Source organism: Typopeltis vanoorti, chromosome 5 (genome assembly GCF_054136105.1).
Source record: "Typopeltis vanoorti isolate ZY-2024b chromosome 5, IOZ_Tvanoo_1.0, whole genome shotgun sequence".
NCBI classification, from domain to species: Eukaryota; Metazoa; Arthropoda; class Arachnida; order Uropygi; family Thelyphonidae; genus Typopeltis; species Typopeltis vanoorti.
The window spans coordinates 129,487,481-129,512,913 of NC_143553.1; the positions used below are offsets into that span (position 1 = coordinate 129,487,481).

General features: G+C 36.0%; 1 protein-coding gene across 3 annotated transcripts in view; it reads left to right on the forward strand.

The window, feature by feature from the left end:
* Positions 1 to 25,433, forward strand: part of LOC150106811 (nucleoprotein TPR-like) — an 826,699-nt gene that overhangs the window by 331,440 nt on the left and 469,826 nt on the right. For all 3 annotated transcript variants that reach the window (XM_090393327.1, XM_090393328.1, XM_090393329.1), the window contains exons 20-21: positions 2,121 to 2,231; positions 24,928 to 24,991. In XM_090393327.1, coding sequence (XP_090249453.1) covers positions 2,121 to 2,231; positions 24,928 to 24,991 — 175 coding nt within the window. The remainder of the gene's footprint in view (positions 1 to 2,120; positions 2,232 to 24,927; positions 24,992 to 25,433) is intronic.

The following is a 25,433-nucleotide window of genomic DNA, read 5'->3' on the forward strand; positions in this document are numbered from 1 at the left end:
ACTCCACTTATAAGATGCTAGACAGAGACCCCACAATAAAAAAATCATAATGAAACAAACCAACTAATCAGAAATTGTAATAAAATCCTCACACTAAAATCCTCACATTCCTATCACTCCAAGACTATATGGGACACCTAAAATACATAAACAGGATATACCTCTCCGTCCACTCGTTGATGGAAGATCATCACCAACCTACCTTTTGGCAAAGCATCTTGCCAACTTATTAAATAATAAAATAAGATCAACAGAATCCTATATCAAGAATAGTCAACATTTTGTAAATAAACTCCAAGCCATTAAGATTGCACCAACAGACATGCTAGCCAGTCTAGATGTTGTATCCCTTTTCACCAGTATACCAGTCGAAGAGGTAATAAACATCATCCAAGATCTTTTTCCTCTAGACATCACACAGATGTTTAGACACCGCTTTCAATCTAATTTCTTCAAGGTTAACAACACCATATACCAACAATTCGAAGGCCTAGCAATGGGAAGCCCACTATCACCATCTTGTGCAGACCTTTTCATGGAAAAACTTGAAAAAGAAATTCTCTCCACAATCTCTCCCAGACCATCTACATGGTGGAGATATGTTGACGATATCTTCATTATATGGCAAGACGGTTTAGAAAACCTAAAATTGTTTGTGGATAAAATCAACTCAATACATAACAAGATGAAATTCACCCTGGAAGTGGAAAACAACAACCAACTGCATTTTTTAGACATTTTGATAAAGAAACAATCTAATGGTATCAAATTATCTATTTACAGAAAGCCCACAGATACTGGAAGATATTTTTATTATACTTCAAACCATCACAAGACACACAAATGAGCATAATCCACATGTTGAAATATAGAGCCAGAATGTTTATATCAGAAGAGGAGGATACACAGACTGAACTCTCACTAATAGCCAACACATTATCACAAAATGGATATCCTCAAAACATCATAAAAAAATATCTATACAGTGACAACCCCAGACAAGAAGAATCACACTCCTAGCACATTTCTACTGTAGTGATCCCTTCCATCAAGTCGATTTCTTATCAAATAGCAAGAATACTAAGAGCCTACAACATCAGAGTGGTCTTCAAACCAACCACTAGCATCAGACAAGTTTTAGGATCCCCAAAAGATAAAGTACCTTTCTACAAATATCCAGGAGTATATTACTTTCCCAGCTCCTGTGGTCTTGCCTACATAGGACAAACTTCACAGAGTTTAGAAATCAGACAAAAAGAACATGTTGGTGATGTAAACCACAACAGAAGTATCTCTTCTGGCTTAACACATCATTTCTGTAGGTCTAACCACACAATAGAGTGGCAAAACAGCTCCATGCCATATCTCAATGACGACTACAGACATCATTTATTCAAGGAAGCCACAATAGTGTCAGTAACTGGCGGAAACCTCAACAGAAATCAGGGTGTAATTCTAAACAGTTCGTGGAAAAATCTTATCCTCTCTCGTAATCAAGCTGAACTACAGCTAGCCAGTAATCAAATTACACGTTTACAACAAACATGCATGTGTGATAATGAATAAGAACAATAAGTCCCCTCTGTCACGCGAACATGTAACCTTAGCTACTAGTTGGTTTACAACGTTTTTTATGTTCCTTTCAATTTGCATTTACTAGTTTTTATGTCTTATCATAAATGCCTTGAAAGAGCCAGACAGTCTGCTGGCAAAACTGGTAGGCTATAATATAAGTTTGTTTTTATGGTCAGCATTAAATAAAATTGTATTTTAATTATAAATGACCAAATATGTTTAGTTTAAACGGGTTTTTTTTTATTATAATATACATAATTATAATAATTTGCCTTATAGATAGTGTTCTTACAGTTGATATTTGTTTAGGATTATTTTTATTCTTACAATTAAGTTTATTTGATTTTATTTTGAAACATCTCATATATTAAATTTGCATTAACATTTAGCCCTGCAGTAATAACATGGATGTTCTGCATTTGCTGAAATTGAAATAACATTTGGATACTGTTGAAATATTATGGATACCAAGCATAAATTAATTTATATATTTCATTTTTATGGACATTTAGGTGATTTTTATAAAAATATTTGATATTTTACAGAAACAAACACAGGACATGCAACAGAAGATTGATAAAGAAATTGAAAGAAGTCGCAGAACTCATGATGAACTTGTGGATTCATATGCCAGCATGCATGAACTTAAGCAGCAGGTAAGTTAACTAATGAAATTGAAAATAAATCTCATATTATTTTTATTGTGGCGAAGTATTTAAATTTTGTTCTAATTAAATGTTAAAAGGTCTAAGTTATGTACTATGGATTACAAACAACAATTGAAATCAAAGTCAGGTGTTATTAACGAAGAAATAGGAGACGAGGAGTCATTGAGGGGGAGGGACGCACATTACAAACACCAGTCATCGTACCTTCTGTTAAGCTCATTCATGCTAGATGCACCCACTGCTCTGTGAGAGAAAAATGTAACCTTCATTCCTTTCTTAACCCGACACACAACTTAACTTCCATGGATGCCATATCCTATTTCCCGTATATCAAAAAATTTGATCAGAAGTTTATAAATTTCTATCATATTACTTTTTTCTGCTTAACATTGTCTGCTGCCCATGTATAGTGAAACTTTGTTATAACAAGCACCATGAGATCAACAAACAAATTTCATTATTATAATCATTAATCACTATAGCAGCGATGAGTCAAATCTACCTTTTTTTTAACTCAATAACGCAATTATTTTTATTTATTTATTTATTGATTTTTTGAATAAGCATTAGAAAGAAAAAAATAATATAATTACACACTATATTCTTTTTCAGGTTATCTTGTAAGTAATGAAATATACTACAAGCCGTGCCGCTTCCGAAGGTAGCGGGATATTAGTTCGCTGTTACTATGGCAACAGTGAAACGTGCCACGTTTGTAACTAAGCACATGCATACAACATCTTCTAAAACCTTCATTGCCCGAATTGCACCATTCTATGTATAACATTACATTAGGATTGCTAATATGAAATTGCACGACCAAGATGACTTTATACGAATGTGTACCTTTTGGATTATCTGGAATTATTTGATAGGCTGTAACAAATTAGATGTCATATAGTTTATTATAAAATGGCTTAAGATAAGCAGTGATTGTTTACGTTATGAAATGAACTTCACTTGTCACAATGCACATTTCCGAACATGACATATTTTATTACAATAATATATAGATAAACACTCTTATCCCTTCATTAATTTAATGAGGAAGCTCCTCAGCACCACTCAGACTGTTGGTAGTATCATCAGATTGTGCATCTTCACTAAATAAAGATTCAGAGCTGTCATCTACCGTGAAATACTTTTTGCACCACCTCATCTATCATTCCACCAAGGGTCCAGAATATTTCTTCTTCAATAACATAGGTTATGCAACTTTTCCATGTGCACTCAGTCTTCTTCTTCTTCTGCAGCTCATACCTCTCTCTTCCAGTACTTTTTTCCATCTTTCCAGTTTAGTTCCCGTTTCTTCTCTTGAATCCTCACACAGCAAGATGTCATCTGCATACAGCATTGTCCAAGGCGCATCTTCTCTCACCTCCTCCATCACCACCTCCATCACAATGTTAAATAGAAATAGACTTAATGCTGACCCTTGATGCAAGCCAACTGTTACTTGAAAACTTTCTGCCTGTCCCAGACAGGTCCAAACACTTGTCTTCACATTTCTGCAAATCTCCTGCACCAACCTGACATATTTCTCCGGAACCTTCTTCTCCCCCAGACACCTCCAGACTTCCTACCTTGGCACTCTATCATATGCTTTCTCCAGATTAATAAATGCTAGATGTAGCTTCCTTCGTTTCTCTCGATACTTTTCCATCATCTGCCGTAACCCAAAGATAGCATCTGTTGTTGATCTACCAAGCATGAAGCCAAATTGTTCCTTTGCGATCTCCACCTCCTTCCTCAATCTACCATCAAGCACCCTTTCTAGGATTTTCATTGTGTGGGACATCAACTTCATTCCTCTGTAATTTTTACAGTCTTGTGCATCCCCTTTACCCTTGTAGATGGGGACAAGAGTACTCTCCCTCCATTCCTTGGGTATATTTTCCTGTTGGCAAACTTTCATGAACAAGTCCCACAGCAGGTTAATTCCCTCTTCTCCCAGTGCCTTCCATGCCTCCACTGGAATCCTGTCGGTGCCCACCGATTTTCCATTCCTCATCCTCTTCATGGCCTCAGTCATTTCCACTCTACTGATGTTCTGCACCATCCCCTCAGAAGGCTGCCAATCTTCTCTGTGAGTCCTTGCATTTTCCTCATTCAAAAGTCCCTCAAAGTATATTCTCCATCTTTCTTATGTCCACATCCCTCCATAATACTCTTTCTTCGGCATCTTTGATCTGCCTCACATGTAAGATGTCCTTTGCTGCTTTATTTCTACATTTCGCTAGTTGGTAAATTTTTCTCTATCCTTCCTTTGTTTCTAATTGTTCATACAGATCCTGATATACCTTTGCCTGTGCCACAACTCTCTTGGCTTCTTGCTTTCTCTCTCTGTACACTTCTCTGTCCTCTTCCACCCTTGACTCATCCCACTTCTGCTTTGCCTTCCTCTTAGCTGTCACTGCCACTTATACTTTATTATTCCACCACCAACCCTCCTTCTGCTCTCTAATCTTTCCAGATGTCTCACCATGCACCTTGATTGCACAGCTCAGGATTACTTTTGAATTATGTTTCCACCAATCTTGTACACTTTCCAGTCCATCCAAAATCCTCTCTAACACCATCTCCCTAAAACGATTCCTCACACTCTCTTCTTTTAAGCGAAATCACTTAATTGTCTTCATCCCATGGCTTCCAGAGGTTCTTATCTTTGATCTTATTTTAAAGTCTGCGCACAGCAGTCGGTGTTGCTGTGCCACTTGATCTGTTGGAATTACTTTACAATTTGGCACAACCTTAAGATGTTTTCTTCTAATCAAAATGTAGTCAATTTGTGAACTGTTGTTACCACTCCTAAATGTTATCAAATGTTCTTCCCTCTTGTAGAAAAACGAGTTCACAATTGCCAGATCAAATACTACTGCAAAGTCCACAACCCTCTCTCCTTCCTGGTTCATCATTCACACTCCATGGCCATCATGCACCCTTTCATAGTCTCTATTCTGTCTCCTTATGTGTCCGTTCAAGTCTCCTCCGACAATCACCATCTTGTTTTCTTCCACTTCCATCATTTCTTCATCTAACACGTTCCAGAACTCATCTTTCTCCTCTGCTGTACAGCCAACTTGCTGGGCATATACACATAATACCACCACCTGCTCTTCTCCAAGACCCAATTTCATTCGCATGATCCTGTCATTCCTTCTACCCACTTCCAATACTTCGCCCTTCATTCTGCCACACACCACAATTCCTACACCATTTCTTCCCTCGTTATTCGCTCCAGAGTAGAACAATTTATATCCATCTCCAAGTTCCTTTGCCTTTTCCCCCCTTCCACCTTGTCTCCTGCACACATAAAATGTCCAACTTCCTCTTCCGCATCATGTCTGCCACCTCTCTTCCCCATCCTGTCATGCTTCCAACATTCAGTGTTCCCATTCGCAACATCCTCTCCACCTGCTGGGCTCACTTCTTTAACCGCACCTGCACTTGATGCGGTAGCCCTCGTCCACTTCTCACAGCTGTAGGGCGATGTGGCTGCGCATCGCTTAAGGGGTACGCCCTAGCCCTTATATCATTTTCTCTTTGACTCATATCATAGCTAGAGTTGGCAGTGAAGTTTTACGACCATATGCCCTTCCTGACATCAACCCTCGCCATTTATCCGGGCTTGGGACCGCCACCTATTGAGGCTAGCTTGCCTCCTTTGGTGGCTGCATAAGACGAAATGACTTAGCAAGATAGGAAAGATTCACCCCTAGCTCTCGAATACTCTAATAGCATTAGGGGGAAGGAGCAAGGAGAGGAGAAAGAAGGGGAGGGACCAGTCTACGAAATAATATAACATGTATATTACATGAAGTAAGGCATGGTCCAGCATCTGGTATCTTGGGTTAGCCATGCCCGTACTCACTAAAGTGAGCCATTGAGGTGCTCACTTTAGTGAGTACGGGCATGGCAAACAACCCATGTGCACTCGGTAATTTTTGGAAATCCTTCCATGACCAGTCTTTCAACATCTGAAATTTTGAAAGTTGTATTTTTAGTTGCAACATTCCCCTTAATTTGTGTCCAGATGAGATCTGTGGTGTTCAGTTTACAATAGTATGGTGGAAGACGAATATCTGTGTGTCCTTTCTGTTCACCAATACTGTCCATGCGATATTTTTGAAACTTACTCTTGACACTTGCCACCAAGTTCAGTAGTTCTGTGTTTTCACCATATCAGAAGTAAAACCGATTCCTTTTTTCTTCAGCCCCTTCTGCATGTCCTCTTTGCATGTAGCCTGAGATGGCACATTTTCCAGTTGGACAGGATGGTAAGGCACATTGTCCATTACAATAACACTATTAGGCTAAATGTTTGACAAAAACATGTTTGTGAACCAACGTTCATAGAGCTTTCAATCCATTTCCTTATAAAAATTGGCTTGTGATTTCTGTGCTCTTAAAATTTCATGCCCCCCCCAGTACAAATCCATCTTCACTGCCAGTGTGCGTTATGATTATACGAAACCCCTTTCCACTTGGTGCTTTCAGGCCTGTCATTAAGCCAACAAAAATGCTTGACGAGCACTTTCTACTGTCGTGTCCTGGAGAACTTTAGTTCAGGTGTGACTGGCATTCACCCAGGTTTCATCTGTATAATAAATTTTTCGTCCCTCACGACGATATTTCCTGATGGAATGCAAATACTTGCGATGCCATAAAATTATATCTTCCCCTTAAAGTAATGCCAATGATTGCTTTCTTGTGCTATAAACAAAACGAAGTTGCTTTACCAACCAGTAAGTTGTTGTTAATGGAATGTGAGGGAGATCTTCATCATTGTTTACAGCAATCATTAACATATATCGTAGGAATTTCATTGTTTTGGAAGAAATTGTGCACTTTCGAATGAATTGCTAACAGCGTAAGGTCGTCGTATTTCACCGAATGTGTGGGCATAGTCCTGTAGTGCTAGGCCTCTTCTTCCGTGGCGTACACAGTTGTCCCGTCGTGGTCAGTTCCTTATTATTATTATTATTGTTCCGGAAAACTCCAAGGAGTCGACAGACTCATCGAGGGAGGCCCTAACATCATGTCAAGAACAACTATTCAACATTCACACAGTATCTATCATACCTTGCCTTGAACTCATTCACGGTCGTAGCACCCACAACAGACTCTGGAAGCTTATTCCACTCATTCGCCACTCTCCAAGTAAAAAACCTAGCTCTAACACCCTTGTCAACCACGCTCTTGCACAGCTTCCATGCATGGCCCCTAGTCCTCTCATCACCAGTCATATTTTCAAAAATATCTTCTGGATCAATCTTATAAAAACCCTTCAGTAATTTGAATGTCTCAATCATATCACCCCTCCTTCGCCTATCGTCCAATTTCTGCAACCCACAAATCTTCAACCTATTCTCATAAGGTTCATTCCACAGACCTGCTATCATCTTGGTCACTCGTCTCTGGACCCTCTCCACTTCCTCCCCATCACGAAGAAACCCTGGTGCCCATAACTGGGCACAGAAGTCCAGATGGGGTCTTATCAAGGCTCGATACAGAGGAACAACAACTTGTTTGTCTCTGCATGTTAAAGTATTTTTCAGAAGCCAAGTGATTTGGTGAGCTGTTTTAGTGACTTTTGCAATGTGCCCCCTAAACTTCAACTCCCTATCCACAAACACTCCCAAATCCCTGGCCTCATCAATCTCCTGGAGTACGGTTCCACCAATGCGATATACTGCTGCTATTCTTTTCACCCCAAATTGCATAACCTTACACTTTGCCACATTAAATTGACATCCATTTTTCCTAGCCCAGTCCTCCAAACTATCCAAATCATCCTGTAAAATTTTGACATCCTGTGCACTCACAATTGCTCTACCCAACTTTGCATCATCAGCAAACAAGTGAACACTTCCTCTCAAATCCTTTCCAATATCATTGATGAAAAAATTGAAAAGCAGTGGTCCAAGAACAGAGCCCTGCGGCACTCCACTAGTCACAAGACGTCTTTTAGACTCCACTCCTGAATAAACCACTCTCTGGTATCTCTCCTTCAACCACCCTCCTATCCATCTCACCAACCCTATATCTATCCCCATCTGCTCCAGTTTACTGATTAGGGTTCCATGTGGTATCCTATCAAAGGCCTTAGCAAGGTCCAGTAGTATCACTGTAAACCCATTACCCCTATCCAGTTGAGCCGTCACTGTGGTATAAAACGTGAGCAAGTTACTGAGGCATGATCTACCCTTCACATAACCCTGTTGTCCCCCATACAATATCCCATTTTCATCTATCCAATCCTGTATTCTTTTCTTGACTAATTTCTCTAAGACCTTGACAATGATTCCTGATATGCTAATCGGTCGGTAATTTACAACAGCAGTCTTGGAACCACCTTTATGCAGTGGAACTATTTTCCCCTCTTTCCACCTGCTCGGGACTAACCCAGACCCGAGACTGAAATTAAACAAAATGGTCAAGGGTACTGACAATTCTTTAGCTGCTTCTCGTACAACACGAGCTGGTATACCATCCAATCCCACAGATGTATTGACATTGAGGTTATGCAATAGACTACTCACCTCCACTTCATTCACCACAATTCCCGTATAATCTTCTGGTTTATTCGTTTCTGCAATGTCACCACCTGGATGATATATTCTTGCAAGTGCTCACTCAGTAACTCAACTATCTCAACTGATTCAGTTACCTCCCTACCATTGGCATTCTTTAAAATCATTCTGCCATGTACATTTTTCCTTTTACTTGCTACATATCTAAAAAACTGTTTAGGATTCTCTTTAGCCTGCATGGCCAATATTCTTTCGTAATCCTTTTTTGCTTTTCTTACCACACTCGTCACCCTTCTGGCCTGCGCTTTATACCGTTCATGTGCCTGCCGGTCACCTTTCTTTTTTTGCAGCTCAAGCTTAATGGTGTTATTCATCCATTTAACCCCTACTTGATTTGTTATTTGGACTCTAGGTATATAGTCAGCCATTGCTTCATGCAAGCACTTCTTAACTACCTCCCATGCACTATCAACTTCTAGTCCTTGCAGTTGTACATGCCATGGCACTGAACCAAACAAACTCCTAAGCTTGTCATACTTTCCAGCCCGATAATTCCACATGTACCCTGTCTTAATTGAAAATTCTACACCTTTAGCCACCTCCCAAGTCAAGACTCTAGTTTTGTTAGTTAATTTTATTTATGTAATTTTTAAATATATTATAGACATGAAAAGTCTCTATATTAAAGTGTCCTTTATTTTATTTGCTTTATTCTTTTAATAATAATATTCAAAAAAACCTGTAATATATGTAATTTTAATATATCCAGAAGATTATTTGTGATGTCGTTTGATTGGTTGTGAAAAAACATGCAAATTTCTCCTAGCGAGTGTTGGAGCGTGAACTACTATATACGAAGGGAAAAACAAGTTCGATGTGAGCCTAACCGGTGCGAACCAGTTATACGAAAACGAAAGTAAAGGGAGAATCGAATAGGGGAGTATAGAGAACGGTAGCTGGAGACTGGAAGAAATTTTGACATTCCAAAAACGGAATTTAAAGACCAGGAATCGCTTACTATTTTAACTTGCCTTTTTCTGAGTTGGAGTTATACCAAAACTTCCTAATGCCTAGCAGTGGAATAGTGCAGGAAATAGGATAATATGCATAAGAAAAAGAAGAAATAGGTAGATAATTTAAACCAAATGCATAAAAGTTTTATTCTCCTGAGTCTATAAATCAGTCCTGGAAGTGGAAGATTCTTTTAAGTCTGTGTTATTACAAAGTAAAAGTCAGCAAGGACTTTAAAAATGTTGTTCGATCTCCCTATGATGTGATGAAGCTGTATCCTGGTAAGGTTACCTTTGCTATACTTAGTGAGAAGTAACGAAAATTAATTCTGCTGATAGTATGTTGTTCCTAGTTGCTGTATTTAGCGGGTCAAGATTTAATGTGTGATGTGTTAAGACGTTTCCCTCTTCAAGTGATAAATGCTATATTATTGCATTAGGTGTTCATTGACTGAACAAGAATACTGAGAAGCCTATTTGTTGTAATTTAGGAATCTCGAACTTACAAGAACAAAAATTGATTGACTGAGCTTAGAGAAGTACAAATGAATGTCTGATGGTTCATGAGTTGTATTCATTCTGAATATCTTGAACTGATTTGATATTTAAATGTTTTGAAATATAACCTTGATCAGAGTAAAGTTATGATAGAAGTCCTTTGTAACAAGAAGGGTAAGATCTGTTAAATATAATCTTTAATTATAAAGTTTTAGTTCAGCTGAGTAGTATACTAGAATCTTAATGAAAGTTTTGTATTCGTTTAATTGCTATGTTCATGTTGGAATGCTGTGTTATGATGTAATTTATGTGACACTGCATTAAATAATTTTGTTTGAATTGAATCTTGTATTTGCTTGATTGTTTCATTGCACTGCTCATTAAAATAATACGAATCTCAGCAGGAACCCTATGTAATAAAAATAAAAACATCAGCGTAAAATCAGCTTATGATAACCTAGTACAGTTGAAGGTTGATTTATCTAAGATGCTCTTGCAATTCAGAATATGGAGTGGCGCAGCATAATATTAATTTTCTTCATATTCAATTGATATATCAGCCTACAATTAGATAAACACTAAAGAGAGAGAATTGTAAGATGATAAAATGTGATTGAGAAGAAGTTACGATCCAACAACGGTACTATCGACATAAGAAACCCGAATGGCAAAGAAATGGAGCTGGCTGAGGAATTAGATCTGAAACAAACAAGACCATTACTGGTGAGCTCTTTCTGAGCAATAAATACAAAATGTTATATTCCGGCAATGACAATCAAGGAAAAGAAGGAGTAGCCATAGTATACAACAATAAATACGAGGCTGATCTTCTTGAATGGCAGGCAATTTCAAGTAGAGTGATGTGGACAAATATCAGAATGGGGAACTGGACAATGAGACTTATTTGTTCCTCTGGTCCCACAGAAGGTTCTCCTGAGGTAGAAGTGGAGGAATCTTTTGATGCTTTATAAAAAGCAACTGACACAATGAAAAAGAAAAAGTTGGTCCTTGTTGGGGATCTAAATAGCAGAGTAGGAAATGATTGTCAGACATACGAAATATTTTGCGAAAATTTGGAGAAATGAGCAAAGCTAATAATACTGGCAAATACCTGTTGGATTTCTGCTCAGGACATGGACTGGTTATTACTAACACTATGTTCAAACATAAAAATGTGCACAAATTCACTTGGAGAGAAGAGACAAGGAATAAGAAAACTCTCATTGACTATAGTATTGTGATGTTTTTTCTTTGGTGCTGGACACTAGAGTGTACAGAGGATTTGAAATTGGAAGTAATCGCCATTTAGTCTTGAGCAGGATAAAATTGAATTTCATATTGAAAAGAAGAACATGTAAGAACATTTTAAAACGAATAAAAGTTGAGCAGCTCTCAGATGTGAACTGTAGACTAAAATATACAAACATTATTCAAGAAAAATGAAAGAGTTTGAGAACAGGAACCAAACCTTGGAGATTCAGTGGCAAGCCTTCAAGAAAACACTGATTGATTCAGCCAGAGAGGCATGTGGTGAAGTTATGTGCAAGAATAGCAAAATCAGAACTCAATGTTGGACACAGGAAGTTAAAGAGGCAGTGAAGGAAAAGAAGAAAGAATATCAAAAGTTTCTGGCAAATAAGTCAGCTTGTGCTCTTAGAGAATACAGAGACAAATGCAAGAATGCTAAACACTGTGTAAAACTAGCTAAACAAAAGTCATGGGAGGACTGTGGCAAGAATATAGAAAATAAATATCAAGAAGGTGGCAAAATATTCTGGAGGTTGTTGAAGAAGCTTAGGAATAGAGGAAAGAGTGCTGTAAAAGGAATTAGAGATGATAAAGGTGATATGAAAACTGGAGAAAAAGATATCCTTGAAGTATGGAGTAATTACTTCGAAAAATTGCTAAATGAAACTAGTAGTGATGACAGCGCAGTGATAAAAAACACTGCCCAGGCATGCAATCAGGAATACATATCTATGCTTGAAGGTGAAAAAGCCATCAAAAGTCTGAAATGTGGAAAGGCAGCAGGAGTAGATGATATTCGATCAGAAATGCTGAAGTACGGTGGTATAAGAGTCTTACAGTGGCTACAGTGAGTAGTTCAGAGGGCCTGGACAGAAGGACGAATTCCAGATGATTGGAGTAGAGCTCTCATAGTACCCATATATAAAAAGGGAAATAAAACTGATTGTGAGAATTACAGATGTATTTCTCTACTGAGTGTTCCTGGGAAGATCTATGCAAGTATACTTGAGAAACGGGTTGAGAAGAATTGTGGAAGAACAGCTTGGTGAAGAAAAAGCTGGATTCAGGCCAAATAGAGGCTATCAGGATCAGATCTTCACTTTACAACAAATAGTTGAGAAATCATGGGAATATAACAGTGATCTGTATTTAAGTTTTGTAAATCTGGAAAAACCATATGTCAAGGTGCCAAGAGAAAAGTTATTCAAAACACTATAGTTGTATGGTGTCAATGGATCATTATATCAAGCAATACTTAGTCTTTATTTCAGTTGTAAGTCAGCAGTTAGAATTGAAGGAAGTACAGGGAGATGGTTTAATGTTAAATCTGGTGTGAGACAAGGATGTACATTATCCCCTCTGTTATTCATTATCTATATGAAAACACACAGTTGAAAATGTCAACTGCGTTGTGAATGGACAACCTGTGGAACAAGTAAAACATTTCAGCTACTTAGGCATGAGTTTTAGTGAAGATGGTAAATTAAATATGGAAATAGACAACAGAATCAACAAAGCTGGTATGGTAGGAAGTCAACTGAATAAATTTATATGGAGTAAGAGAGAAATTAGTCAAACGCTAAATTAGCTGTATACAAGACAGTGTTCAAACCAATTTTAACTTATGGATCTGAGTGCTGGGTCAGAAGTAAAACACTTGACCAAAGACTAGAGACTGCAGATATGAGAGTCCTGAGAAAGATTTGGGGCGTGAACAGGTGGCATCAATGGCAATATCATATTAAAAACGAGGATATTAGGAAAGAACTTGACATTGTCAGCATCCAGGAATGCGATGGCAAAGCTTATCTCATGTGGTATAGTTACTTAAATGGGCGAGGAAAGATTAGCCAAAGAAGTGTTCTCTGCCAGGTTGGCAGGAAAAAGACCCAGAGGAAGACCAAGATATAGGTGGATTGATACGGTAAAAAGTGCCTTAGAAGATAGATATATAAATATAAGATCTGAGAATGTTGTAGCTTTGACAGGTAACAGATTGATTTGGCAGAAAATTGTAGGTAGGAAGTTAGTAATGATGTAAATTTTTCATGTAGTACTATCATATCCTGTACACCCCTTGAGGGTAAATGTCAGGAATTTGATGATGATGTGTTTCTCTGTAATTTAAAGAAATACTAATTAATAATAAACATGATTTTGGTTAGTTTTTTAAAACCAACATAATAATGTTATATGTTTTTGAATCAATCCAGCCAGCAATTGTTATATATAAAATCATCATGTCCAAATTATTTAGCCAAAAAGCCTTCAAAATTGAACTATCGTATAGTCGGCATATAAGACAACCCTCAAATACTACAGAAAACTCCTTGAAATCATGGGGTGTCTTATACAGCGAGTATAAAAAGGGAAGTTTAATAATCCAATTATTCCACTCTTCTCGCATGTGATCTTTAAATGGTTTGTTCAAGCAGACGTCTAGTGGTTGCAATATAGAAGTTAAACCACCTGGTATAACAGCAATTTTTGTGTTATATTTTTCTAGAAGACTTTTAGTATTCTCATTTATTAAATGACTACGAATCATATCCCATTCTAATAAACTGCGTTTCTTCATTATACTGCCTGGTCTCGTGTTCCACACATTATTTGTCCATAATTTCACACCATTTGCATCCATCCATCCTTTTTCGTGAAAATGTACAAAAACATGAAGGAAATTTTATCTTAGGTTTAGTTTTACCTTTGAAGATGAACATTGGTTTTATTTTGGTTCCATCAGCCAAACATTACAACACAACCATAAACCTTGTTTTTTCATGACCTCTACTTCGAACTAGCACACTCTTACTACTTTTAGGTTCCACTATTTTATTGCTTATCATATCAAAGCTGATAGGAGTTTCATCCATATTTCCAATATTTGACAATAGAAATTTATGTTCTTGTCTCAACTGAATAATAAATTTATGAAAACTGGTAAGTTTGTGATCAAGATCTGCTGGTAGTTTTTGTGGAATTTTCGTTTTTTTTTGTATTACCAGATTTTTTCTGTTCTTAAAACAATTACACCATCCTGAAGCAGCGTGGAAATCTATAGTTTCACCTGGATTTAATCTTGATCATTTTAGTGCATGTGCTCTAATCATATTTCTTGTAACAAGATAACCATTCTGCCTTTGTTCGAATACCCATTCTGCAGTGTTATTTTCCAGTTGTAGCCATCAGGTGATCCCCTTTCTCATCGCACATTTTTTCTTTTGCAATTTTTTAAAAATATCTTATTTCTTTCTCCATCCTCTTACCATCTTCTCGGTTATGTCAAACTTTCTTGCAGCAGCACAGTTATTAGTTTGCTTTGCCATTTTAATTGCCCTTATTTTAAATCGAGCTGCATACTTTCTTCGTTTTGTTGCTGGTTCCATGATTTTAAAAATAATAACAATTTTAATAATCCTAAAATTTAAAAAAATGCAAAATTAATAATTAATTAAAATTGGGGCTAATCACTTTTAATTAGGGTAATTCTCATAAATACTAAATCTATGCTCTGCAAAAAAATAACGGATATGCATAGATATAAAAATAATAGATATAACAACAATTCCTAACGTTACATTAATACCCAAGAAAGAAGAAATTGGGTAGTTGTCTTATCCGACATAAGCTTAAAACCAAAAAATAGCCTAAAATTTAGTCCTTGTCTTATATGCAGGTCGTCCTGTATACTGACATATAAGATCACTTTGTGGTAGAATCCAGTAGTGAATCACTGAAGCAATGCTTCATTGACATTTGTAAGCTCACACTTTCGAAATTTTGTTTTGCTTTGGTTATGTTGTTTCCTGTTGTTGATACGTAAACATCTTTATTCTACCACAATGTTAATAGTGTTGAAAAGGACAAAGAAAACTTTTAACACACTTCAACATTTTCTGACGAATAATGGAAGTGTAGAGTCTAGACATTGGAGAGGTAGGTATTGAGGGATTGGTCTTCAAAGGCATGATTAGGTTATAAACCCACTCAAATCCAATGTATGTGGTCATGAAAAGCTAATGCACTGACAGCTATGTTACATTTGAAATGCCACTAAATGTTAACCCTGCCTAAGGTAACTAGCGCGACGGTGAAAATTTGAACTAATTGTTCAGCTGCTGTCCTGTCAAATACCACGGCTTTTAGATGCGTACGGATTTTAACTGTCAAAATAAATATTCTATTAGTTACCTTATTTATTGTGGTACTAAACTGGTGTTGAATTTAGTGTCAGGTAATGTTATGCACAAATTAATTTTTATTATGGTATTATGTTGAATTTTTACTTGCAGCTAAATTTGTGATAATAACCCTCGTAATATGAGTTCAAGAAAAAGAAAAATAATCGAAGAAAACAGAGAATTCCATAAAATGTGGATAGAGAAATTTGCATTTATAGAAGTAAATGGAAATCCACAATGTTTAATTTGCTATCTACGATTTCAAAATAACAAATAAGTAATGTTGAACGACATTTTCGAGGAAAATATTTAGACTTCAGTAAAAAATATCCTGAGGGTGACAATAGAAAAAAAGCTATTGAAGAATTACAAAAGAAAATATTGCTTCAGCAAAGAAATTTGTCAACTTGGACGAAATCTTTGTCGAATACTACTGAAGCAAGTTTTTTGTTATCCCTTGAAATAGCAGAAGCAGGAAAACCTCTTACTGATGGTGAATTTCCAAAAAATTGATTGCATGTATAAAGTCTCTAAAATTCTATTTAAGGTATGAAAAATAAGGACGAGATACGTAAAAAAAATTAAAGATTACCTCTTTCGGCTAGAACTGTCAAGGAGCAGATTATAACAATTCTGCAGAAGTTTCAAATATGCAAATTATGGATATTAATTCAGCTGATTTTATATCTATTGCGGTTGATGAATCAAATGATATCTTCGATATGGCACAATGCTCGTAATGGTTAAATATATCACATCTTCCGGTATTCGAGAAAGGACACACTACAGGTCAAGATATTTCAGAAAACCTTCTAACAAGTTTAGAGAATAAAAATATAAATATTAATAATATAGTATGCATTGTGATGATGGTGCGGCTTCTATGATTGCAAAAAATAAGGGGTTTCTTAAATTATTCTCCACTCATATTTCACATGGAGTTATTTCATTTCATTGCATTTTGCATCAAGAAGCTTTAGTTGCAAATTCTTTGGGATTATTACCACAACTAAAAAGAGTGATGAATGTTGTTCTGTCAATGAGCAATTTCATCCGATTTCAGGCGTTGAATCACAGACTTTTTGACACATTTTTAGAGGAACTAGTAGTCAACATAAAGATTTAGACATTACATATTTCTCTGATAACCATCTGTACAATGGTTATCAGAGGAAAAGCATTAAAATTTTTTCAGTGCTTAAAAGAGGTGATAGTTGTCTTAACCACTAAAATTTATAATTGATGTGGAACTTCTCAGTAATCCCGAATGGATAAAATTTTTTTGTTTATTGTTTGATATGATAGAACATTTTAATATGCTAAATTTGAAGTTGCAAGGGAAGGGAAACACAGCCTTACAATTACTAGAGGAAGTCCTTACCTTTGAACAGAAACTAAAAGTGTTTTTCAAAGATGTTACTGAAGAAAAATTTATATATTTTGAAAATCTAAAAAATTATAGATTGAATTTAAATCAAGAAAAAGTTGATTGCAAAATATTCGATGAAATGATTACTTTAATTTTAGATTGATTTACATGCAGATTTCAGGATTTAAAAAAAAAAAACATCAGAAAATGATGAAATTTATGTCGCATCCGTTAAATTGCAATTTAAAATTAATAGATATTGAAGCTTTTCACGGAATATCAATTGCAGAACTACAAATGGAGCTTCTGGAAATTCAGAATAAAGCATCTGGGTTCAAAAACTTCAGGAAATGGTAGCACAAATTGAAGAAAATGAGGAAACTATGGAAGAACCACCACAGGAAATTATATTTAAATGTTGGAATTCTTTCTCAACTAATTATTCAAATCCAGGCGACTTGCTTTTGGGATTTTGACTCTTTTCGGTTCAACATACAATTGCGAACAATTTTTCACTTCAATGAATTACATTAAAAAGAATTATAGGAACAAATTGACTGATGAAAGTTTGAAAGCCGAATTACTATTAAAGTGCACGACATACAATCCAAATTTAAGTAAATTGGAAGTTGCAAAATCAAAAGTCTCATTAGTGAATTTTAAATTAAAACAATCAAATATCTTTTAAAATACATAATATTGTATTTTTTGTTCGGACTAATTATTTTTGCAATACAAATTCTGACTTTTTTGCAATATTATACTTACTTAAACATGTTTTTCTGATTAAAAACTTAATCAAATTGAATGTTGTTTTATTTATTGAACATATAAAAAATTTATATGCAAATATAAAAGTGGTATTTGATATTTGGAAGTACAATTAAAAACAAATTTACCTAAGTTTGAACTAACTGCAACTTTGAGTCACCAGGAAAAATATAATTGAAGTTGCGGCTACCAAAATTTTGTTTTAATTAATTTTTTTGGTGGAATGGCTCTTTGGTTCAAAAAACTTCCTGACCCCTGGATTACACTATTAGAGTTCAAAGGAAGAACTATAAAAGTTGGGCAGATAATAATTTTAAACAATAATTATAACTAATATATATATATATATATATATATATAATAATAAATTATGAACAATTAATAGTGATTACTCCCAAAACTTGGAGATTGGCATGTAGTCTGAGTGGTTGAGGTTTAAACTATTTCATAGCATTTTGCATGTTTCGAGACGTCTATCAGGTACCTTACTCTTGGCATCTTTGCTATTTTGGACAGACTGGCCTGTCCTACGTTGATTAGAATTGAAGAACATCAAGACTACGTAACATTTTTGGAATCTGACAAATCTGGCCTTGCTTCTCACAGTATTTACACTAGGAACAGAGTTCTTTAGAACGAAATAATCTTCACTTCAAATCTACTCACCATCATTCACAAAAACTTAGCATTATACAAATGCTTAAAAATAGAGCAACAAATAATATCTCAGAAGATAAAGATCTGCTTGATGAACTCTCACTCATATCTCAAACTCTAGTCAGAAATTGTTACCCAAAAAATATAATCCAAAAGATTCTTAATAGAAACAACCCACAACGACAACCTCAAGTCACTCAGTATACATCGTCCATTGCCATACCTTATGCCTGCTCAGTTTCAACAAAAATAGCAAAAATCATGAGGTCTTTCAACATTAGGGTTGCCTTCAAACTTATTCAAACTACACTACACATGTTAAGATCTCCTAAGGACAGCATCACCTTCTACAAGTATGCAGGTGTATATAACATCCCATGTTCCTCTGGACTGAATTATATAGGCCAAACATCATGAATCCTAGAAATCAAAAAAAAAAAAAAAAAAAAAAAAAAAAAAAAAAAAAAAAACGTATAAGGGATGTCAACAACAACAGAACAGACACCTCAGGATTAGCTCATAATTTCTCGATTTCGAACCACTCCATCAATTGGGACAACAGCTCCATGCTGTACATCGAAGAAAATTTCAGATGTAGAAACTTTAAAGAAGCTGCAGTGGTACTCCGGATAGGAGACAATCTCAACAGAAATCAAGGGCATGGTACTAAAAGACATTTGGAAAAACTAAAAGCTTAATAAATTCACTATGCTTAGCAGAACTCAACTTCGCGAAAAACACGATCAACTAACAATGACTAAGACTCAACACTTCATGCTCTTGATGTTATGCATTATTTTAATTAATTTACCTGTTGTTACTCCATTCTTTTTTTAGCATTTAACTTTAGTGTACCCATTTCTTGTCCTGAAGAAGCCAGACAGACATAGATGTTTAATGAACATCTAAGCTTTTCTGTGAGAAAGACTTAGCTGGCGAAACCTGTCAATGCGATGATTGTATATATTTATAAAGAACCGTGGTCCACTAATAAATCCAAAAAGAAAATTTCTCATTCTTAGTGTCAAGTGACCAAATATTAACAGTTACAACAATCTTCTTCATTCCAGCAAGTTCAAATTTGATTGTCTTTTCTGTGAAACATGTGTATGTTCAACTGACTATCTTAATCAAATCAGTACACTCTGTCCTCAATTTACAATTGGGTTCCATTCTGATGATCCCATCAGATATCAAAAAGGCCGTTAGTCGGAAATCACTTTATATATATATCTATATCTCAGTTGAACTGACATTTGCATCCTTGGTGCTAAGCCACTCGAAGATAGTCTTAACTTCAAGTCAAGTCGCTGACTAGAGTAACTTTTTCCAAAGCCTTTCTTTGACTGGTTCCTGAGTTAGTCAATCTTTGACATTGGTAAGCTGGTTTTTTTCTCCTGAAAATTCGAGTGTTTCATCCTGTAAACTCAAGAAAATTGACTGTAAAACCCACATTATTTCAGACTATAACATATCATGTTAGGGACTATGAGATAGTAGCACTTGTTTTCCGATCTGGTTAGTGATAATCTTGGGCCAGTTATCTCTTATTGGCTACTAATGGAGACTGAACTGCCCACTCAATCCCAAAAAGTTTGATTAGTCTAAGCCACATAAAATGGCCTCATATACTTTGTATAAGGGAATAAAAGGTGTTAGCTGATTTTTTTAACATATATATATATATAACACATCCATTTCAAATTAAGTCGTCTTTCTTTTCCACTTTTCATTTGAATAGTAGAATCACTTTTCACTTGACTGTTTTCACAAAGAAATAACTGTTAAAAAAATGTCACAAATAAAAAGTATTATTGTGCAGCAAATGTATCATTGAAAGTCATCGCTTAGCCACCACTGACCATCATCCTTCCCGGCTGCTTATGCCACTTCTACCGGTTCCCGAAAGCCAAAGGGAGACGAAGAGAAAAAAGAGCCTCGAGTCCGCACCGCTAAGCTTCTTATACCTCCACATTTCTACTCTCTCCCTACGTCACTGATTCTGCTCGGCACCCAAGTCGCTTGCGCTCGGTACTTTCTCCTTGATATCTTCTCCACGTGGATGTCTCGCGTGCACCTCGGACCTTGTGACTGCCTCTGGTTATGTCTTTAAGCCGATTATTTCAATGTGAACTTCGATCTAACCTTTCCTGTTCTAATATAATTCTCAAAAAAATCCGATTCCTTTCAGTTATACATAGGATAGTTAACAATATAGCAAATTAGAGGAATTCACAAAACAAAGGACTAATACATTATTCACAATTTCATTTATACCTATATACAAGTACTTCTTTAAGAAAATTTATTTGTATCGTAGTTAAATCCTGAATGAAATTTTTATGACAATTTAAACCTTTCATTCAAGATTTAACCATAGTTTGCCTGTTTATCTTTTTGAATGCAAGTTCTCACCAACTTTTCTGAAAATCTCACTACGCTATTGTTACTGATAGTTTGATATCAGTTTTTGTACCACTTGTACATTAGGACTGTCATACATTCTTTCCATTCCTGTATGTTCATCCACGTGTGATCACAGATTTTGATCATAATTGGAGGATGTCACCAGGGCTTGTTGAACGTGTTCAGAGAGCTCATTTCTTTAGGTTGAAACATGATTAGACACATGGAATGAGCAGCTGTTCATATTGCATGATGTAATTGTGGTCATCTTTCTAGGAGCAGGAGGAGAATGATTTCCAGAAGTCTGTCTGTCTTTGATTGACTGTGATGGTACCATCTAATGTGATTGATTGGGATGACAGTTTGGCAGAAACTGACCATTGACTCTGGAAAAGGATCAGAAGGCATGACTGGCCATTTGATCAGGTTCACTTTCTGCATTTATCCCTTTGACAATTGAACCCCCCCCCCCCCCCCCCAAAAAAAAAAAAAAAAAGCTTAAGATCTGTATGAGATGAGTGTAAAGCTGACGTTTTGGTTTCGAATCAGTTGTGGTATGGCGAAAATATTTTCAACTCCTTTGGCCCAATTGTTGGAGAATCAAGGCATGGACAGTGGTTTTGAGTGAAATATGTGATTACATATCCTTTTTTGTTAGAATTATTCCATTATTTCTGTTATTGGATCAGAGCTGATCTGTGGATGAGGAGACCTGATGATTTTATCATCCAGCATGAGACTACCACTTGACTTATTAAAAGCTCAAAGTGGCTAAGTGTTCCATGTTTGATCACTAGATTAATTATTTCTGCATAATGTAATTCTTAGCCTATCTACAAGAAGCTACTGAACATACTATAGATATTTAGCCTTCTAGTGAATGGACTATCATAAAGCATATGGGACATTTCATTATTAGGAACAGAAATGCTCTTAAAAAAGTCTAAAAAGAAGATATTTAAGAAGACATTTACAAAGATAAATGCCTTCTTGTGGGTTAGTTATTTCTGTTATTGAATCTTAGTAGATTTGTAGGTGAAGAGACCTGAAATTGTAATCAAGGAATGGAAAGAAGTTGAAGAAATGACTAGATTTGGCACTGTCATATTTCCAAACAGCATAAGACTGAGACAGGTTGTGTGAAGGTATTAGAATTGTACATAGTTGAAATTAGAGATATCAAGATTGTAAATGAAAACTACAGTATATTTCAAAAGAGAACTAATTAAAAAAGTCAGTGTGTGTGTTGGAAATATAGTGAGGATATCTGGTTAGTAGATGGATAATTTGTGACTAGGATGATCACTGAAATTGATGTAAGAGATCTAGTTTATGGACATTGAATTTTCAAAATCCAGCAGAATCACTGTATAGCCATTTGTTTTAACTAACTCATGTGTTACTCTATTATAAAAAAAAAATAGTAAATTACTAAGGCATGACCATCCTCTTGCAAAGAAGTGTTGCCCCTCATACAGTATCATATTTTTATCCACCCATTCTTGAATTCTCTTTTACCAATTTTTCCAGTAATTTTGCTACTGCACCTGAGATATTGATTATTCTATAAATTCTTATTGCAGTTTCAGAACTACTCCTTATGCAAGGGTATTATTTGTCTTCTTCCACTCCCTTGGAATTCTACCAGAGCTGAGACTTTAAGAGCCTAGTCAGAAACATTGCTAGTTCCCTTGCACATTCTCACAAAACCTTACCTGATATCCCACAGCTGTATTTACACTGAGATTCTGCAATATCCTAAGAATCTCCAATTCATCCATCTTAAATTTAGTTTAATCCTTTATCCAAGTGAGAGCAAACAAAGTTTGCGCCTGAAAGTATCTTCAGGACTGGGGTAAGGTGGTACAACACCAGGGCAACTCGTTGCAAAGGTGGAGCAAGCTACCAACACTACTGTCTCAGTATCTCCCATAATGCAAAACACATCTCCTTGCGGACATGTCTAATGTTATGCATTAAGGCAACTCCTATAGGTAGAGATGACTTGCTAATGCTTCTGCCTGGTATCTCCACTTGGGTCTGGCTCCCACTGAAGAGACCTCAGTAAAGGTCGAAACTAGTCTGGGTAGTGGTCCTTCCCTTAATGCATAACATTAGACATGTCCGCAAGGAGATGTGTTTTGCATTATGGGAGATACTGAGACTGGAGTGTTGGTAGCATGCTCCACCTTTGCAAAGAGTTGTTCTGGTGTTGTACCACCTTACCCCCACCTTACTGTTGTACCACCTTACCCCCAGTCCTGAAGATACTTTCAGGCGCAAACTTTGTTTGCTCACACTTGGATAAAGGATAAAACTAAATTTATTATACTCTAACCAAGTGAAAAATAAACTTTCAATTCATCCATCTCTATTCCCACATTAGTGTCTGTCACATATATTAAAGCAGTAACCTCACTAGGATGATATACCTTTGCAAAGTGATCACTCAGTAACTCGACTATTTTATCTACTTTTGTCACCTTGTGACCATCATCACTCATTAAGGTTAATCTTCCATAATCATTCTTCCTCTTACTTTCCACATAACAAAAGGATTCTTTGGGATTTCCTTTGGCCTGTTCAGCTAGATTCTTCTCATAATCTGATTTTGCCTTCGTTGCCATGCTTGTCACCTTTCTTGCATGGGCCTTGTACTGTTCATGAATGTGCTGGTCTCCTTTCTCTTTATATACCCTCCTCAGTATTTTCTTCTTCTGTAGCTCGTGCCTAATGATATTGCTCATCTATCTAACTCCTACCCAATTAATCCTCCTTATCCTAGGTGTACAATTTAATACTGCTACCTGTATATGACACTTAACTATATCCCATGCACTATAATATTCTTATCCTGCAGTGTTTTATGCCATTGTAGAGATTTAAGCTTCTTCCTAAGCATGTCATAATCATCTTGCCTTGTTGTTCCACAAATATCCCTTCTTGATAGAATATTCCTCATGTTTTACAATTTCCCAAGTCAAGATCGCATGGTCGCTTTCACCAATTGTAAACAATGTTATCAACTTGGTTATCAAAAGCTCTTCTGATCCTGTGACCAGTTCCAATATTCTCTCACTCCTTGTCCCCTCCATCACATGCTGCTTTAAGTAATTATCTCCCAGCAAGTGTATAAATTCTGTTTCCTTTCTGCCAGTGATCTTTCTTTCTTCCAGTCTATATCTCCATAGTTGGTCCTTCATAATCACTCGGCCGTACTCATTGTACTAATTTGACGATGTCAGTCTTCCAGATCATTGTGGAATTTCTTGGCCTATAGCAACAACCAACTGTATATTTTGTCTTATTGGTCTTAATATCACACCAGATTGCTTCAAGTGAACAGCCTGCCACCTGTCTCCTATTCATTTTTGGCTGCAATTCATCTGCTATCATCAGCAGTAATTTCCCCTCTCCCATCTTATCTTCTCTGTCTTCCCTGAAAATACTAAATCCTTCATGTTCTATTTTCTAGTTCTAGTTTCTAGTTCTTCATGTTCTAGTTTACCCACTTAGGCATTAGTGAGACAGCTAACTACACCATCTACTGTTAGCTGTCTCACTAATGCCTAAGTGGGTAAACTAAATTTGTACTTTCTTCCTTCCTTTCTTTTTTTTTTCCCGACTGTACTAAGAAATGGAAATGCAAAAATTAGTACAAAATCATGATGTGAATTCTATGAGACACCTCTGACAAAAGTTATTGTCAACTAAGAGTGAGACTGACACATCCAACTTCATTTCAGAAACTGAGCTGGTTGGGTAAAGTAAACTGTCTCTGCTCTGTCTATTTATCAGCATGTAGTGGAAAGTCTGTTCAAGAGGGAGATGTGAATTCATCAACGGTGGACCAGATGTGGCATTGAGGCAACACTCAGGTGTCTGTATTATTTGCAGTATAGTGTGTTTATGTATATAATGTAAAAGAGAGAGCTTGCAATCAGAGAGTTGAAAATTTATATTAGCTATCTATTTAAACCTCTCAAGTTGTCTTTTTTTTTCCCCTCATAGCTTGCTGCAACTGAAACTCGACTGGCAGCTGCTGAAGCTCAGCTATCGCAGAAATCTGAAACTGGTATTAAAATTTACACATTACCTCACTCATTAATAGATACTTCTTTATGAAGCACTACTTAAAATTCTTTAATTGTTGATCTGGAGAGATTCAGCTGCTTGAAACGAATAGATAAATTTCTGTCTTTTCCAGGTCATTGATAAATGATTTATTATTATTATTGTTATTATTTATCAATTGATTAGAGATTTCATGTCCAGACATTAGAAATTAATATTTAAAATCATTGTTTGTAAATTTTGAAAATTTTCTTACTATTTTTTTTTTTATTACTAAAATCCTCAGTCATAACTAACACATGATCTAAGTTTTGTTGCTTTTCTGCAACATATTAAAAGCATTTTTAATGGTTTGATAGCATGTTTACATTAAGCAGTTTTACTTTTAAGTTAACATACGAGGGTGGTCTGAAAAGTTCTCAGCCTAACAATGAAAAAACAAA